The sequence below is a fragment of the Xenopus tropicalis genome, chromosome 7 (genome assembly GCF_000004195.4).
Source record: "Xenopus tropicalis strain Nigerian chromosome 7, UCB_Xtro_10.0, whole genome shotgun sequence".
NCBI classification, from domain to species: Eukaryota; Metazoa; Chordata; class Amphibia; order Anura; family Pipidae; genus Xenopus; species Xenopus tropicalis.
In genome coordinates, this window is record NC_030683.2 from 102,964,311 (window position 1) to 102,980,721 (window position 16,411).

General features: G+C 40.1%; 1 protein-coding gene across 2 annotated transcripts; it reads left to right on the top strand.

The window, feature by feature from the left end:
- Positions 1 to 3,127: 3,127 nt before the first annotated feature.
- On the top strand, positions 3,128 to 15,688 carry thap7 (THAP domain containing 7). Of its 2 annotated transcripts, none has more exon segments than NM_001170490.1 (7): positions 3,128 to 3,289; positions 5,658 to 5,764; positions 7,058 to 7,265; positions 9,326 to 9,405; positions 9,663 to 9,818; positions 11,020 to 11,148; positions 12,541 to 13,894. In NM_001170490.1, coding segments are annotated over 6 exon segments (1,323 nt in total). In that variant the 5' UTR covers positions 3,128 to 3,289; positions 5,658 to 5,684; the 3' UTR covers positions 13,211 to 13,894.
- The last annotated feature ends 723 nt before the right edge of the window (positions 15,689 to 16,411 follow it).

Below are 16,411 nucleotides of genomic sequence, written 5' to 3' on the forward strand. Positions count from 1 at the left end.
ATGGAACAGTAACACCCTGCATGGCTAAAACTGGTGTGTTTGCTTCAGAAACATTACTGTAGTTTATATCAATAAGCTGCTGTGTAGCCATGGGGCAGCCATTTATAGTTAAGCTATGTAGAATATGATGGTGTTCTACAGAACATGTCAGTTATTCACTATATAACCTGTGCCCTGATATGATCTATCATAGGTGCCAAAAGCCTATATCACTAGTTATTGTATGCATCCTGCATCTCTCTTTGTTCTCTCCTTCTGGGAGTCTGATTTTGATTTACAGTTAGCTTTAATATAGCGAGGTCTGGACTGGGGTTTTCAAAACAGGCCCTGGAATTTCAAATACACAGAGGCCCAAACAGCCCCCCCACAGGCCCACTAAATAGTGACTGTCTGTGGCATATTACAGCAGCCCCTCTGGCATTTGCCAAAATCCACAGATAGCAGTCCGGGCCTGAATATAGCCTTTTGGGTGGGGGTGCTCATTTTGCTTAGAAGATGTATTAGAGCTTACTCTTTTAAAGTCACCAGAAATTTCTTTGTGGGAGATTTGTGCTAAAGTCAGTTATTTTGTTGGATTATTTTTGTGTGGAATCAGTTGTTTGCATTAGCTCTTATACATCTGCTAGGAAAGGGAGCCCACACAGAGATACTGATTTTTGATTACACCTGTCAATCAAAATCTGACTTTCTACACCTGCATGAAGACAGTATGAAAAGAAACTTATATTTGAGTTATTTCAGAAACAGAACAGTAACTGGTTTTATTTAGAAAATGTACATTACTTCAGTGCAACCCCTTGTTGAAACTGCAGTGGAAAAGTTATTAGTAATTTAGCCATTGTTTTGTCTGGGGTGGTTGTTTTGCTAGGGGTGTTTTTTTTTGTTTTGGTTCCCCTGCACAAGTCGGAGCTTGGAGTTAGGCTGATGCCACACGTGGCGTAGGGCTGATTTTTTCGGCAAGCGGAAAAACGCTTGCCGAAAATTCAGCCCTACGCCTGCTACTTGTGCCTGCACCCGAATGAATGGAATACGCTCGGGTGCAGGCACAAGTAGCCGATATACACATGAAAACGCGTGAGAATGCAAAGTCTCGCTTTTTCATGCGTATATCGGCTACATGTGCCTGCCGAAAAAATCAGCCCTACACCACGTGTGGCATCAGCCTTAAGGCTGATGCCACACGTGGCGTTTTTACGCTGCGTATTTTCTAATTCTCTCAGCGGCTGAAAAACGCCTGATATCATCATCCATAGAAATAACTTGAAAAGACTCGAAGCAAACCACACAAGGCGGAAATACGCTAGAAAACACCTTAGCACAGATTTTTCAAGCGTTGGCTGAAATACGCCAGTATTTGCAAAGCAAGCTATTCCTATGTATACACAAAGGCAGCTGCCAGACCTAGCTGAAATACACAGTGTTTTTTACTATTTTGCACTATTAGCACCATGGAAACGGGACTTGCTACGTCACCAGTACTAGGCTGAAAAACGCCATAGTCAGGGGCTGTGTGGCTTGTGCGGCGTTTTGAGGCTGAGAAAAAACGCGGCGTAAAAACGCCACGTGTGGCATCAGCCTAAAGGGGTTGCTCACCTTTAATTTCTACGTTTTGTGAAATCGAAGAATTGGAGTTTTTTGACACGGCACGTGGATTTTGAACAGAACATAGTCAGAATAAGACACAAAAGGAGGGTTTTTAAATTTGCTGCCGTTAAAAAAAATTACTGTTGCGTCAAAAAAGGGCGCAGCCATGCCAAAATGGGCATGGGCGACAAAAAAATCTCACGACAAACACGTTTTGCAAATTTAGCTGTGGCTTCACAAATTTTCCAGCGAAGCAAAACAGGACAAATTCGCTCATTGCTAGCTAACAGACTCCTGCCTCACTAATATGGCAGCCCCCTCAGAGGAACATGGGGGATCAGATAGGTAGAGCATCAAGCCAATACTTTTATAGCAAAATTATAAATAGCATTCAAAGACAATTTTATGATAGACATAAAAAAAGCTTAATTTCTGGTGTCAGTATGTCTTTAAAACTGCCCATGAAGTATGTCATGGACAACTTGAAACCGTACTAGCCACTAGGGGTTAACCTGCTGCACTCCGCAGGTTAACCCCTGCTGTGCTGGCTCAGCCATAACATAAGCAACTTTTCACTTGGTCTTCTGTTGGTCTGTGATGCTACAATCTTATTATTACTTTTTATAACCTTTTTTTTTCTATTTAATCCCTCTCCTACTCATATATCAGGCTCTCATTTAAACCACTCCCTGATTGCTAAGGTAATTTGGACCCTAGCAACCAGATAGCTGTTATAACTCCAAACCCGAGAGTTGCTGAAAAATCATTGAAATTATTAAAAAAACTACAAACAAAAAAATGAAGACCAACTGCAAATTGTCTCAGAATATTACTCTCTACATCATACTAGGGGGCCGATTCATTAAAACACAAGTTCAAATCCCGAATGGGAAAAATTCGGATTGGATACGATAATTTCTGAAGATTGCAAATATCACGAAAATGCTTGCGAAAAAATCGTATTAGTCACGATAATATCGTATTGGTGATCCGAAAGTCACGAAATTTTCTTACCGAACGATTGTAAACAGCGGCAGAACCTTTCCGAATTTTTCGCGCAAGTGTACAAAAAAGTCACGTAAGCGCGAAAAAATCGGCGAAAATGCGCTCGGAGCGATCGTTCGTGTCTTTTTAAATCTCCCCCTAAGAGTTAATTCAAGGTGAAAAAACTCATTTAGAAAATTTGTTGTAGGTCAAATATTGGAAGCAGAGGTTATAGTGGCAGCAAGTACTCTTAGTTTACAAGAAAACATTATTGCTCCATAGCACAAATGGGAGTTCTAAGAAGGGGGGGGGAAGGCATACTTTTTTTCAACAACTTGGTAATGCTGGCAGCTATTGACACAAGCAAGAACAGTGAGCACAGAACAAAATAAATGGTGGGAAACCATGTGTTACTATCAGCGTGTTTCAGTGTAATAACTATATGCACTGCTGCTCAAACAACGTTCTACTCGCTACTCCACCTAGTGGCAGCAGCCCTACCTTGCGTTTATATAGTGTCTGGCCGTGACGTCACAGTCTCATCTCGCGAGAGCGTGACGGAAGTCTCGGAAAGTAGGCCGACAGGAGCCCAGGAGCTAGGCATCGAAACGGCGATGCGGGATATTTAAACGGCGATGGGGGACATTTAAGAAGCGATCCGGGACTGCGGGCTGTGTTATGAAAGTCGGGGCTGTCTCGCCAAAAGCGGGACAGTTGGGAGGTAGATGCAGTTTAGTTAGAGGTTGAGTCTTACACCTTATATTCTTTGCTGTCTCTACCCTTTATATAACGTTAGAAACTCCAAGGTAAATGTGATTTGAGTTGGATGAAGTGATGTGGGCAGAAGTCATGTGAGATAATCCCTTGCTAAAAAGTCTGCTGTTTCATGTGCAAAGATAAATCCGCTCTCCCTAAAAAGCAACTTTGTAGCATTGTATCGAATTCCAAGCAAATCGCAGCTGGTATATGTCTTATTAGAATTATTAGCCTAGCAACCAGGGAGTAGTTTGTAAAGCAGAATGGGATATAAGCAGTGGATGACCCGAAAACAAAAAAACATATGAAAATGCAAGGGAAGCATTACAGTCACCCTGTTGTTTTGGTTGCTCCCACCCTACCAGCTGTTTGTGCCAATGCCACCCTGTGCCAGCAGCTTGACCCATTCTTGTTGGAAGGGGGGAGCAGGCAGGCCCGGACTGGCAATCTGTGGGTTCTGGCAAATGCCAGAGAGGCTGCTGTAAGATGCCATAGACACTCACTATTTATTGGGCTGGTGGTGGAGGGGTCATTTTGGGCCTCTGTGTACAGGTATGGGATCCCTTATCTGCAAACCCCTTATCCAGAAAGTTCTGAATTATGGAATGGCCATCTCCCATAGACTCCATTATAAGCCTATAATTCTAATTTTTAAAAAAGATTTCCTTGTTCTCTGTAATAATAAAACAGTAGCTTGTACTTGATCCCAACTAAGACATAATTACTCCTTATTGGGGGCAGAACAATATTTAAAAGATTTTTAACAGACTTAAGTTATGGAGAATTACGGAAAGATCCCTTATCCAGAAAACCCCAGGTCTCGAGCATTCTGGAAAACAGGTCCCATACCTGTACTTGATGTGCCCGAGCCTATTCTGAGTTTCACTACGGAGCTAGGTGCAGCTTCATATTTCCGGTGGCATTTCATTTGTTGCATTCATGAAAATGCATTTTCACATTAAAAGTAATGTTTAGTAAGTTCAGGATGATGAAAATATAAGGTGGCTGTCCAGCTGAAGGCTGCATACTGTACGGGGCACTCCCAGGAAAGGGCTGGATTGATTTATCATTTTGCTGTGTTCTTGTTCCACTACATCCATGTCCTAACTTATTTCTATAAAATCAGCATCAGGAGTCTTAGGGCTCTGGAACACGGGGAGATTAGTCGCCCGCGGCAAAACTCCCTGTTCGCGGGCGACTAATCTCCCCGTGTGCCAGAGCCCTTACAGTAAACATGGATGGGTAACAGCATAAACAGCAGGGTTAGAGGGCCCTGCTAACGAGAGCTGTTATGAGAGAATTTGCAGTTGGACTGCCTTACTTAACATTCATTATTTCTTATTGATTTAATATTTTGCTATACAGCTCACCAGTATTTAAACTATTATCTGTTCACACTGACTGAGTGACTAAAAGATGAATTCACTTTTTGGTTTGACATTTTCTGCTGGACTAGAAACACAAAAAGTGGAATAAGAAAATAAATTGAAATTGTGTAATGAGACCTTTTGCATTATCTCATAATAGCACTCCTGTGTATTAGTCATTGAGGTTTGTTATTTCTTTACTATAATTGTAATTACATAGCACTGACACATTCCTGCAGTGTGTTATAGAGATTATACATCAATCACTTCAGACCCTGCCCCAGTGAAATGTATAATCCAAGGTCCCTATCACATTTGTGCACACAAGGGTCCATTTAATCAAGAACCATGTATGTTTTTGGAATGCTGGGAGGAAACCCACACTAACACAGGAAGAATATAGAGTCTTTGCAGATAGTGCCCTGGCTTGGATCCAGCTTAGTACTGCAAGGCAGAATTCATATCCATGCTGTCCTGTTTGCTGAACTACTCTGATGTTTTTTAAAGGAGAAGGAAAGTTATTTTGGCATTTTACTGCCAATAGATTTGCCACAAAAGTGCCACCTAGAATGCTATATTTATTCTGTAGACAGCTTTATCATACCTGAGTAAAGAACCCTAGAAGCTTAAGGGTGGGGGGAGTGAGTTTTTTGAATTCTTAAGGGAGAGAGGAGAGAGCTGCACAGACTCTGGCCCCAGGAATGAAGGATTTTTCTTAAAGAAGGGAGTCAAATACCCTGAGAACATGTTTACAAAAAAGGAGACAACAAATCCTGTGTTTCTTTTAATAGATGACTCAGTGCAGCGTTTCTGTGAGTGCTTATGGCTGTATTTACTTTACCTTTCTGCTAATGCTTACCTTTCCTTCTCCTTTAATAGTCGCTTCTTGAGTGGAATTTTCAACTGCAAGCAAAATCTAACTATGGTGATTTTGTTTAGATTTATTTGCCTTATTTTTTGTTTTAGATAAGATTCTTATTTGAAAACTACGAAATGGTGCGATCATGTTCTGCTGCTGACTGCGTCAACCGTCAGACGGCACTAAGCAAGCGCAAGGGTATAACTTTCCATCGGTATGTATGTAACAACCTCACTGCCCTCACCGTGAGAAACCACCTACGCTGCTTCAAATGGAAGCTCCGTTCCTCTAATCTAAAGGGGTGGCCTCTGGTGCGCTGATTGTTTTTATGGGAAAAAAGAACATCCCCCATCTGCCTATAATCCCCTCTAATGTACTTGTACAGAGTAATCATGTCCACTCGCACATGTAGTGATTTAGAAGCCATCACATATCCTTCAAATGCCTTGCCACCTGTGTTAATGTAAATCTCTTCAGCTTTCCAAAGTTGGGCAAAGTCTCCTTGGGAGGCAGCTTTGGAAATCCGTTGCGACACTTTTTTTTTTTTCCACTGGCAATTTACATTATTTTCAAGTGGGAAAATGCAAGATTTGTCGTGGGTGACTAATCTCCTTGTGTGTCAGGTCCTTTAGGACTCTGGTACATGGGGAGATTAGTCACTAATCCCGCGACTAATCTCCCTGATATGACATCCCACCGGCGGGAATGTAAATCGCTGGTGGGATGGCATACGCAGCGATGCGAGAGGCAACTTCAGTGATTTCCGCAAATCATGCAACCGCGTATGCCATCCAAACGGCGATTTACATTCTCGCCGGGGAGATTAGTTGCCTGCAACTGCCCGTGTACCAGAGCCGTTAGCCCTATTTCATCTTGAATGGCTACCCCTATGGTTACACAGCAGCTTATCTATATAAACTATAGTAGCGTTTCTGAAATTAAAACACTTTTTTGGTGTTATGTTTTTTTGTTTTTTTTTCTAAAATGAGCCACCATGCTCCATTTTGGCACAGTAAAATTTCTGTTACCCTGAAGTTGATTCGGTCTAGTCTTTATGCCTTTTATAATCTTTTAGGTGGTGAACTAGTGCACTTCTAAGCCATGGTGTTTATGGGTTCCTTGAAATCTGGCAGCAGCTGCTGCTGATCTGGAAACACATTAAGGCTGACTGTCACTGCAAATAAAGCTTACTGTGAATTATTTCCTGTAGGTATCATAACTATTGCTTTGGAACTATAACTAGTACTGGGTAAAGCCAATGGGAGCGGACATTCTGAAACAGCTGGTTGTCTGGACATTGCTGACCTTTAGTATCGGCTCCCTTTTGCTTTGCTGACAAGCAGCGACGTGATTCCTGAAAACTGCAGCAGAGGAATTACCTTGTTTAGCAATGATGAATGGCACACATTGTACTATAGCAAACAGTACCTATAATGTCTTTTTTTTTTTTTTTTTGGAAACCGCAAGCTTAATATATGAAGTGACTTCTTTTTAATCTTCTCTGTAGGTTTCCAAAAGAACAAGCTCGCAGGCAACTGTGGATTACTGCCGTGAGCCATTCTCATGCTGCTGTGGGCACGGAGTGGACTCCTTCCATTCACAGCTCTCTCTGTTCCCAGCACTTTCACGATAAGCAGTTTGACCGAACCGGACAGACTGTGCGGCTGTGGGACACTGCGGTGCCAACAATATTTTCAACACTCAACTACTCAAAGGTCATTTTACTAACATGTAATACTGTACCTTTACAGATATAAACTGTTGGTTAATGGGGAACTTGATCCACCATTTAGCGATGGGCTGTGCACTCCCTCAGACATCACATGACCACAAATAATGCAGCTCTAACTGTATCAGGAAGTAGTGTGGGAGCAAAAGGCAGAACTCTGCCCATTAATTGGCTGATGGGGCCTAGCATGTATGTGTGCCTTGGCTCGTTTGTGTGCACTGTGAATCCTATGATCCCAGGAGGTGGCCCGTAGTTCTTAAAATGGCAATTTTTTATTTAGGATTACCCAATAGCCGGAGAATGTGGAAGTGCGGCGTGAATGTGTACATACGCATTCACGCAGCACTTCCGCATCCCCGGCTTCGTTGTGGTTCACCAGAAATCCTCGTGTGATCGACTTGTGGACTGTGATCCACGTATTGGCTACCCCTGATTTAGATGAATCGGGGTTTTACACATGAGCTTGTTTATGCAATATATTTTTTGTAGAGACCTACCTTGTTTGGGGATATAGTTTTCTTTTGAGTAACCCTGACCCCCTGTTCTCCTGCTGATCTGGCTGACTACTTTGAGACTCAAATAAAATGTAACAATAGTCGACTGTCCTCAGCCTACCTTCAGCCTGCATCCTCCCAATCCCACAATCACTTGCACACATGATGTCAATAAGGAAATGAAAATTACAGTGTAATTCATTGTGGGTTATGTAGTTCCTGTATGCTGTCTGTAAGCTGTGGAAAAGTTGTTACAATTTGTAACTTAACTGGGGCTCATTTATTAACACTGGACAAATTTGCCCATGGGCAGTAACCTATAGCAACCAATCAGTGGTTTTCTTTTTTTTTTTTTTAGCCAGCTGCATGTAAAACAATGAATGGAACAATTTCATTGGTTGCCATTTGTTACTGCTCAAGGACAAATTTGACCAGTGTTGATAAATGACTCCAGTGTTTTTAGTCCCTTCACCCCTGCCAGGATTTCAAATAATGCAGCAAGAGAAGAATTGTTTTGCAGCTGGATTTCAGCATATAAAAAATGTATTTATTAATACATTTTGAAGGAACAGATTACAGTGATGGCTATATTAGGGGTTTCTGTGTTGTGTGGGGTTTTTTTTTTTTTTTTTGTTAAACATATTTTGGTTTGTAAGCTGGAGTTCCCCTTTAAGTACATTATAACGACTATAGGCAGCACTCATAATTAATTAAAATGCCTTTATTGGCACAATATGGGCAGCAGCAACGTTTCAAGCCTAATTGGCTCTTTATCCCCTTTAAGTATTCATACTGGGGGTATAGTTTACCTTCAAAGGGACAGTATGCCTTCTTGTCCAACATTATTGCAATAAATAGGGCTTGTGCTGAACATGCTTTTTTTACTATGTATGGTTTTATTTCCATTGCATTAAGAGGCACCCCCCAGTGATTAAACCTTCCCGTCTCCTTTAAAACACACAAGTAGGTCTGTAGTTAATAGAGAAGCTTGCTTTCTGTCACCCAGGCTGAGAGTAGCTGCTTAGACAAAGGTAAAACTGCAGGATGAGCCACTAAAAACTTCAGGGAGCAAGAAATGAAAATTAATATTTTTATATCACAAATAAACAGTAGAGAAAATAAAAATGATGGTGTCACTCCATCTAAGTAGAGATTTTATAAACTTCTCTTCCTCCAACATTCCTCAGGTATGTTTGCAATATTATGACTCGCCTTCAGTCCATGTAATTACTGATTTACACTCTTAAATCGCTTTTTATGCAAATCATCTCTTTTATTGCTATGTTGTCATTGTTACAGGTTCCCTGTAGTTTTCTCACATGTCTTTGCCTTGTTTTGGTTTTAATTGTGTTGTGGTTTTATCAGATTGTGTATTACATATATTTATAAACATTCAGAAATGGAAGAAATATGATGTGGATATTTTGAAAATACCAATTTTTGGTGGGTTTTAATAACTGACCCTTGCTCGTATGCAATATTTTATATACTGTAATATTATTTACTATGAAGGGGCTTAGTGATGTTGTTGCTGCCCTTGGTCCTAATCTAGATGCCTAGACACTGCTCTGCTCTTGGCTGCACCACTCGAGACTCAAGGCAGACAAGAAACAACAACATCTCCTTCCACAGGTCAGTATAGCGTTAATTTGTCCATTGTTTAGTTTACTTTATTAATGGGTGGCATCGCTGTTAGTGGGTCATGTGTCCTTTAGGGAATTGACACAAATCCATGAAAATTAAACAATTTACATTCCATTAATGGTTTCCCCATTCTGAGATCATCAGATAACTTTACAAAATATTGCTTGCTGCTTTTGAAGTTATCATGGTTTCTTGCTTTGCAAGGTCAAATTATGAATTGGATTTCTTTTATATGTCTTTTCAAGGCTTCCAAGAAAAGATGATCCCCGCAGAAATCTTTGGATAGCAAACTGCCAGCGGACTGATCCTAGTGGCAAAGGTCTTTGGGATCCTTCTTCTGACTATGTATACTTCTGTTCTAAACACTTTGAGAAAAGCTGTTTTGAAGTTGTTGGAACAAGGTAAGTGAGACTTAAATTTCCTTTCAGACATATGATTTTAAAAGTACGTCCAACACCCCAGCACCAAAATGTTAGGCACCCCCCCCCCCCTGTGATTGTAATCACTTTCCCTAGGTCGGTTCTCCTGTTAGCAGAAACCTGCATAAGTTGGGGGTACCTGCAAATGAGTTATCCACTTCTGTCTTTGTGCTGTAGAGTGAAAAGCTGAACTTTAACAAACAAACCCGTCTTTTCACTGTACTGTGCATACGTAGGCCCCAAGATTGCGAAGAAAAAAGACAGGAGGAAAAGCATCACTCACACACAGTTTTCTGCTGAAAGGGGCACAGGCCTGTAGTACAGGTATGGGACCTGTTATCCAGAATATTCGGGACCTGGGGTTTTCCGGATGGGGTTTTTCTGTAATTTGGATCTCCATACTATAAGTCTGCTAAAAATAATTTAAATATTGAATAAACCCAGTAGGATTGTTTCATTATATCTTAGATGGGATCAAGTACAAGGTACTTTTTTCATTATTACAGAGAAAAAAGGAATCCTTTTTAAAAATTAGAATTATTTGCTTATAATGGAGTCAATGGGAGATAGCCTTTCCGTAATTCAAAACTTTCTGGATAACGGGTTTCCGGATAAGAGATCCTATACCTGTATCAGGTAAGTGATTATAATCACTGGGGGGTGCCTAACATTTGACACCCTCAGTGATTTTACCTTTCCTTCTCCTTTAAAAAAAGCTTTTTGCTTGGCATTCTGCATTGCGGCTTGGTCTTTTTGTGACTTGTGGATAGTTTTTTGCTCAGCAGCAGGTCAAATGTTCAAGTTCCAATACATTCGGGACACCACATAAATGTTTCTCTGCAGACTAATACATTGTCAAAGATTTTACTGTATTAATGACATAGCCAACTGGCACAGCAGGCAATTCAGTGCAGGGAGATTTCCCTGCAAGTATTGTTATCATACAGTGATTTGTGGGTAAAGTTCATTGCAGGTACTTAACATAGGGGCTCACCACCAAAGCATTGTATGTTATCAGTTCATCATAACTGCAAGGGAATCTCCCTGCATTGAATTACCTTATTGTGCCAAAAAAGGTTTCAGGTATTCTTTTAAAGGACTATTAAGAACGTTATTTTGACTGCACTGAGTAAATATGTTTGCGTTAAAGGTATTGTAGCATTGATTTTCATTTGTCTCCTAGTGGTTACCATCGTCTCAAAGAAGACGCTGTCCCAACATTATTCATGTCCTCGGCCAAGCTTCGGAGAGCATCAAAGCTTAAAACACAAAAAAGGAAAAATGCAAAGAACACAAAAGGGAAACGGAAAAGGTAATGAAATATACGGCTAAGGGGTGTGTGTTTGTTTTTTCTTACTGGCGGCCATCTACTGGATTAAAGAAGAAATTTGCCTGGAGAGTAACATTTATTAAAGAACTAGTAAACCCTTTTTCTGTCTCTAAAATGACTCTAAATAGTGCCCAGAATATCATACCTTTTCTTCCTGCAGTCACATGTAAATTCTGTTCCACAAGCAGATAAACTTTGACTCTTCAGCTACTTCCTAGTCTAGCATGAAGCTCTCCTTCACTCTCTGACTGTGTAGATGGTCGAAGAGGTTTCTACTCCTCTTGCTTGCTGACTTAGGCATGTGCTATAGACACCTATTTGATAGTCTTCACAGTCATAGAGAGGAGAGCTCAGCAAAGGGGACAGTGCTTAACGCTACACTAGGAAGTAGCAGTGAGAGCTGAAGTTGAACTGCTTGTGATACAGAATCTCCATGAAATGGAGTGCAGGGAGTAATGTATGTTATTCTGTAGGCTGTATGAAATCTTTTTAGGGGCTTTTATGATAAAAGGCTTACTTATTCTTTGTTCTGAATTCACACTTTTCAGTTGGTCTTCTTTTTCGTTTTACCACATTTTGTTTTTAAATTATTTGCTTTCCAGATTTCCTCTCCCCAACTTGCACAGCAAAAAGATGTCTTGTTGCCAAGATTAGTGGCGAAAACATGGTATAAGAGGCTAGATTTAATTTATTTTTTTTCCTGTTCATCTTCTATTTTGACTTCTGCACCACTGGCTGGTTTCTAGTGTAAGTGGGGGCTACAGCATTCAAATAACAGTTTAACATTGGACCTGGACTCTGGCAAAGCAAATATTTAAAGGGGAACTATTTTGAAAATGAAATTTAATATAAGCTTCATCTAATAGAAACAGAAAAAGACATTTGTAATACGTTGTCTAGGCAAAGGCAACAGACACCAATGTATTTTGACTTGCATGAAACAGATTGCTACGAGGGGAATAATGAATAGAAATGTGATTTTGAGACAAGAACTTTAAGCTGATTTTATATATCACAAAAGCCTTATTTCTATAAGATTAGGCTTAACTTAAGTTTTCCTTTTCACAATAGTTCCATCTTTTAAATAATTCAAGGTCAGTAAATCAAGGAGTAAGTTTCTCAGTGCTGTCATGGCTTTCATGAGTCTCTCAACACAGACACATGAATAACAGTTACAGGGTGATGAGAGGGAACCCACATACAGTATAGACAGTGGATTTAGTATCAGAAACAGAATCTCTAGGAAAAGAGGGGAGTTTCTAAAAATTCTTATTCACTGCTTCAGCTCCTATGTAGATAAAGCTTTTATCTCTTATTACCTTTTCTAATACAGTATTTTTTTCATTTATATGGGTTTCTGACTTTTTTTTGCAGGAATCTTCCTTTACATATTGATCCAAGTCTGTCAGGTAACCCTGATGAATCTACTGCAGAATGTTTTGATCATAAAAGGTATGATGGAGTCCCTGCTCAAGACTTGGTTAACTTCCATGGACTCTGCCCTGAAAATATAGATCTTCCAACTGATACAGCTCCGGCAGAAGGAGCTGTGGCCACCACAGTTGACCAAATGCACCCAGAGGGCACTTTAGAAGATATGGAAGTTTCTGCTGTTATTAATGGGCCTATCTCAGACTGTAGCATGGAGTTATCTAGTGCAAGAGATAAAATGGCTTCAGATATGTCAATGCACTCAGTGGAAAGTTCCAGAGAAAGGGATGACGAACCTTCCTGTCCTGTCTCTCCATCAGCTTACATGATGCGCCTACCTCAGCCTCCTGGTGCCTACATCCAAAATGAGCACAGCTATCATGTGGGCAATGCCCTTCTTTGGAAGAGACGGGCTGAATCTGCATTGGAGGCTCTAGGTAAAGTACAGAGGCAGCTGGAAGCATGCAGGCGTAGAGAGCAGCGACTGCGACTTCGCATCTCTGCTCTGCAACAGGAACATTTGCGAGAAAGACGGGCACAGTCTGATGTTAGAGAGAAGCTTAAAGAACATTTGCAGGTGTTTGAGCTGCAGCTTATCAATGATTTTGTATAAGTCTCACGGAGTTGCAACTATGGGACATATTATTGTGTAATTAATGTACAGCTGTATCATAAATATGTTCTCTCAGCAAGTCAGTTGTGTCTATATCCCTTTTAATTTTCATTATACTCATGTCATTGGCTTCTTAAGTTATTCTATGTGCAAGTTATATCAACAAGTATCCGGACTCCATTCATTGTTTGTGCAGACATATGACTATATCCTTCAGATTAAAATAAGTTCAAAACTTTTTTGTGCTTGGAAAGCATAATATTAACGGATTAACTATCCAGTAAATGTTTCCACTTCAAACCAATTTCACGCCGTTAAATATCCTTCTGAAAAATCTTATGTATTGTTTTAAGAAGAAATGTGCCATTTTTGTAAATATGGTTTATTGTCTGGCTGATTTCCAACCTTCTTTGCATATTTATCTAATGTATATGAAGAGGGGCATGATTATTGTAAGGGAAGGAAATCTATAACCATATGAGCAATGGGAGATGGGAATTAAGGCATACAAATATTACAGCATGATAGGAGAAATTGTAAAACTGTTGCCTTAAATTACCTCATATTTTGGCCAGCCTTGGCCCATTGTGACACACAATCTGTTGTGTATAGACATACATACCTAGCAGTGTAAGCCACTATTTTTTCTTTACACAAGTTGAATAAATATCAGCACTTGCTAAAGTTCCAGAATGTAGTTAAGTATACAACTAAGCAGTTAGTTCCACACTTAAATCAAGCAATGAAATCATATGTGACAATAAAGCATTCTGGGTCATTTAAAGGCTCCATGGAGAACTGAGGCACCTTGCTAAAATGGCACTTCATTTGATTTGTTTTATATACATTAAATAAATGTGGTGTGTGTATGTGTGAAATGGGGTATTTCACCTTTAAATTAACTCTGATATTTACGGTGATATTTTGAGACAGTTTACCATTGTTTTTTTAGTTGCCTTTTTTGTTGGGCTATTCCCCAGGTTAGAATTTTCATGACTTTGGTTGCTAGGGTCTAATTTACCCTAGCAGCCAGGCAGAGGTTTGAACGAGAGCCTAGATAGAAAGAGAAATAGTAAAAAGTAACAACTCTAAAATGGTAGCGTCAAAGAACAATAGTTTCCTTGCTGCTAGGGGTCACTCTTATATAAAGCTGGACAGAGTCAAAAGAGGAAGACAGATCATTTCTTTAACATAGTAACAGTTAACTAAAAGGTGAACTGCCTCTTGAAGGGCATGGAAAGTAGTATGGGGGGGGCTTACAGTGAATACAATTGTTTACTTATGTAAGATATGCTGTGGCATGAGTAGATTTTCCAGCCATCTTCATTCACTTCCCAGATATCCCCTGTGGCTGTACCAGATTGTGCATATTCACAGTATAGTAACATGTCTGGTTTCATTATACTGTGCATATGGCAGTTTCCAGAGGTATGATAATGTGCACACTCCAGAACAAGCCACAATGGATCGTTGGTAAATGACTGAAGATGATAGAGTGACACTCATTAGAGCAGAACCCAGGACTGGTGTTTTATTTACAGAAATGAAGCACCATCCCGGGGTGTTCGCTAGGAGGTACCTAACAAATTTGTACCAACCCAGAGAATACCATTTTCATTTAACTAATGCACTTTGAGATAGCAGCTGAATACCAAATGCTCTGAAATAGGTGCTGGGCCTCTCTGTGGAGAATGCCCCTGGCAAAATGGACAGTATTGGGAGCTCTGCATATATGCAGAGGAGGAATGCTCTGCAAGCACCAGGCACGGCACCAGTATACATTACTGCCAACTAAAGGGAAAATAAAACTCAAAGATAAACTTAAAGGTAGACTTTTCTCTGATGCATGACCCACTAAGAACAGATGTTTCACTCTAAAGGGGGTTGTTCACCTTTAAATTAACTTTTAGTATGATGTAGAAAGTGCTATTCTTAGACTAAATGCAATTGGTCTTCATTTTTTATTATTTGCAGTTTTTTTTTAATTATTTAGCTTTTTGTTCAGCAGCACTTGAGTTTAGAATTTCAGCAGCTATTTGGTTGCTAGGGTCCCAATTTAACCTAGCAACCAGACAGTAGAAGCTGGAAATAGAACAGGACAGGAAATGATTCAAAAACGATAAGTAATAAAAAATGAAACCCAATTGAAAACTTGCTACAAATAGGCCATTCTATAACATACTAAAAGTTAACCTGATGGTTAACCATATTTTAAGGATGTTTGGGATAAATATAGTGTTTTTAGATAACTATGTGTTTTCATTGAAATTTGTCCCTATTTGTGCTTTCACACTTTGCTTGCTGTTGCTAAATTATGAGAATGTCAAGATGTGCAAAAGATATGAGTATCTAAAAGTACTTGGAGAATATATTTTCATATCTCTTATATGAACTGCAGATACAATGTAAATGCTCCAAAAAACAAACTGGGATTGACAAAGCTTGTAGAGCTCCATAATAAAGTTTTGCTGAACTTTATATAAAAAAAACTTTTAAATTGTCTAATTTATATATTTCTTTTTTCTTATATGTGTTCCTTGAGCATGGGTTTTCTGTTGAGCTACTTTTGTTATGGCCTAGGGAGAAACCAAGTACAAGTATGTGTGGCCCACACTGGTTAAAAAGGACAGATACTCTCCTAAACTACCTGGTTTCATGACATTAGCAGTTTAAACTGCTAGTACAAATAAGGGATCCATTATCCAGAAACTCATTATTCAGAAGACTCCGAATTAGGGGAAAGCATCTCCCATAGACTCCATTATAATAACATTTTTATTTTTAAAATGTAATTCCTTTTTCTTTGTAGCACTTAATCCTTTTGGAGGCAAACCAATCCTATTGGGTTTATTTCATGTTTAAATAATTTTTAGTAGACTTAAGGTATGGAGATGCGAATTATGGAAAGACTCCTTATCTGGAAAACAACAAGTCCCAAGAGGAGGACATCACGGGAGCTGGAAGCCGCTGGGAGGAAATGGAAGGTGCTTGGGGGCCCTGGGGTAAGCTGAAGGATACTTGGGGGGGCCCTGGGGGAACTGAAGGATACTTGGGGGGCCCTGGGGGAAGCTGAAGGATGCTTGGGGGGGGGGGCCCTGGGGGAAGCTGAAGGATACTTGGGGGGGCTCTGGGGAAAGCTGAAGGATGCCCTGGGAGAAGCTGAAAGATGCTTGGGGGAGGCCCTGGGGGAAGCTGAAGGAT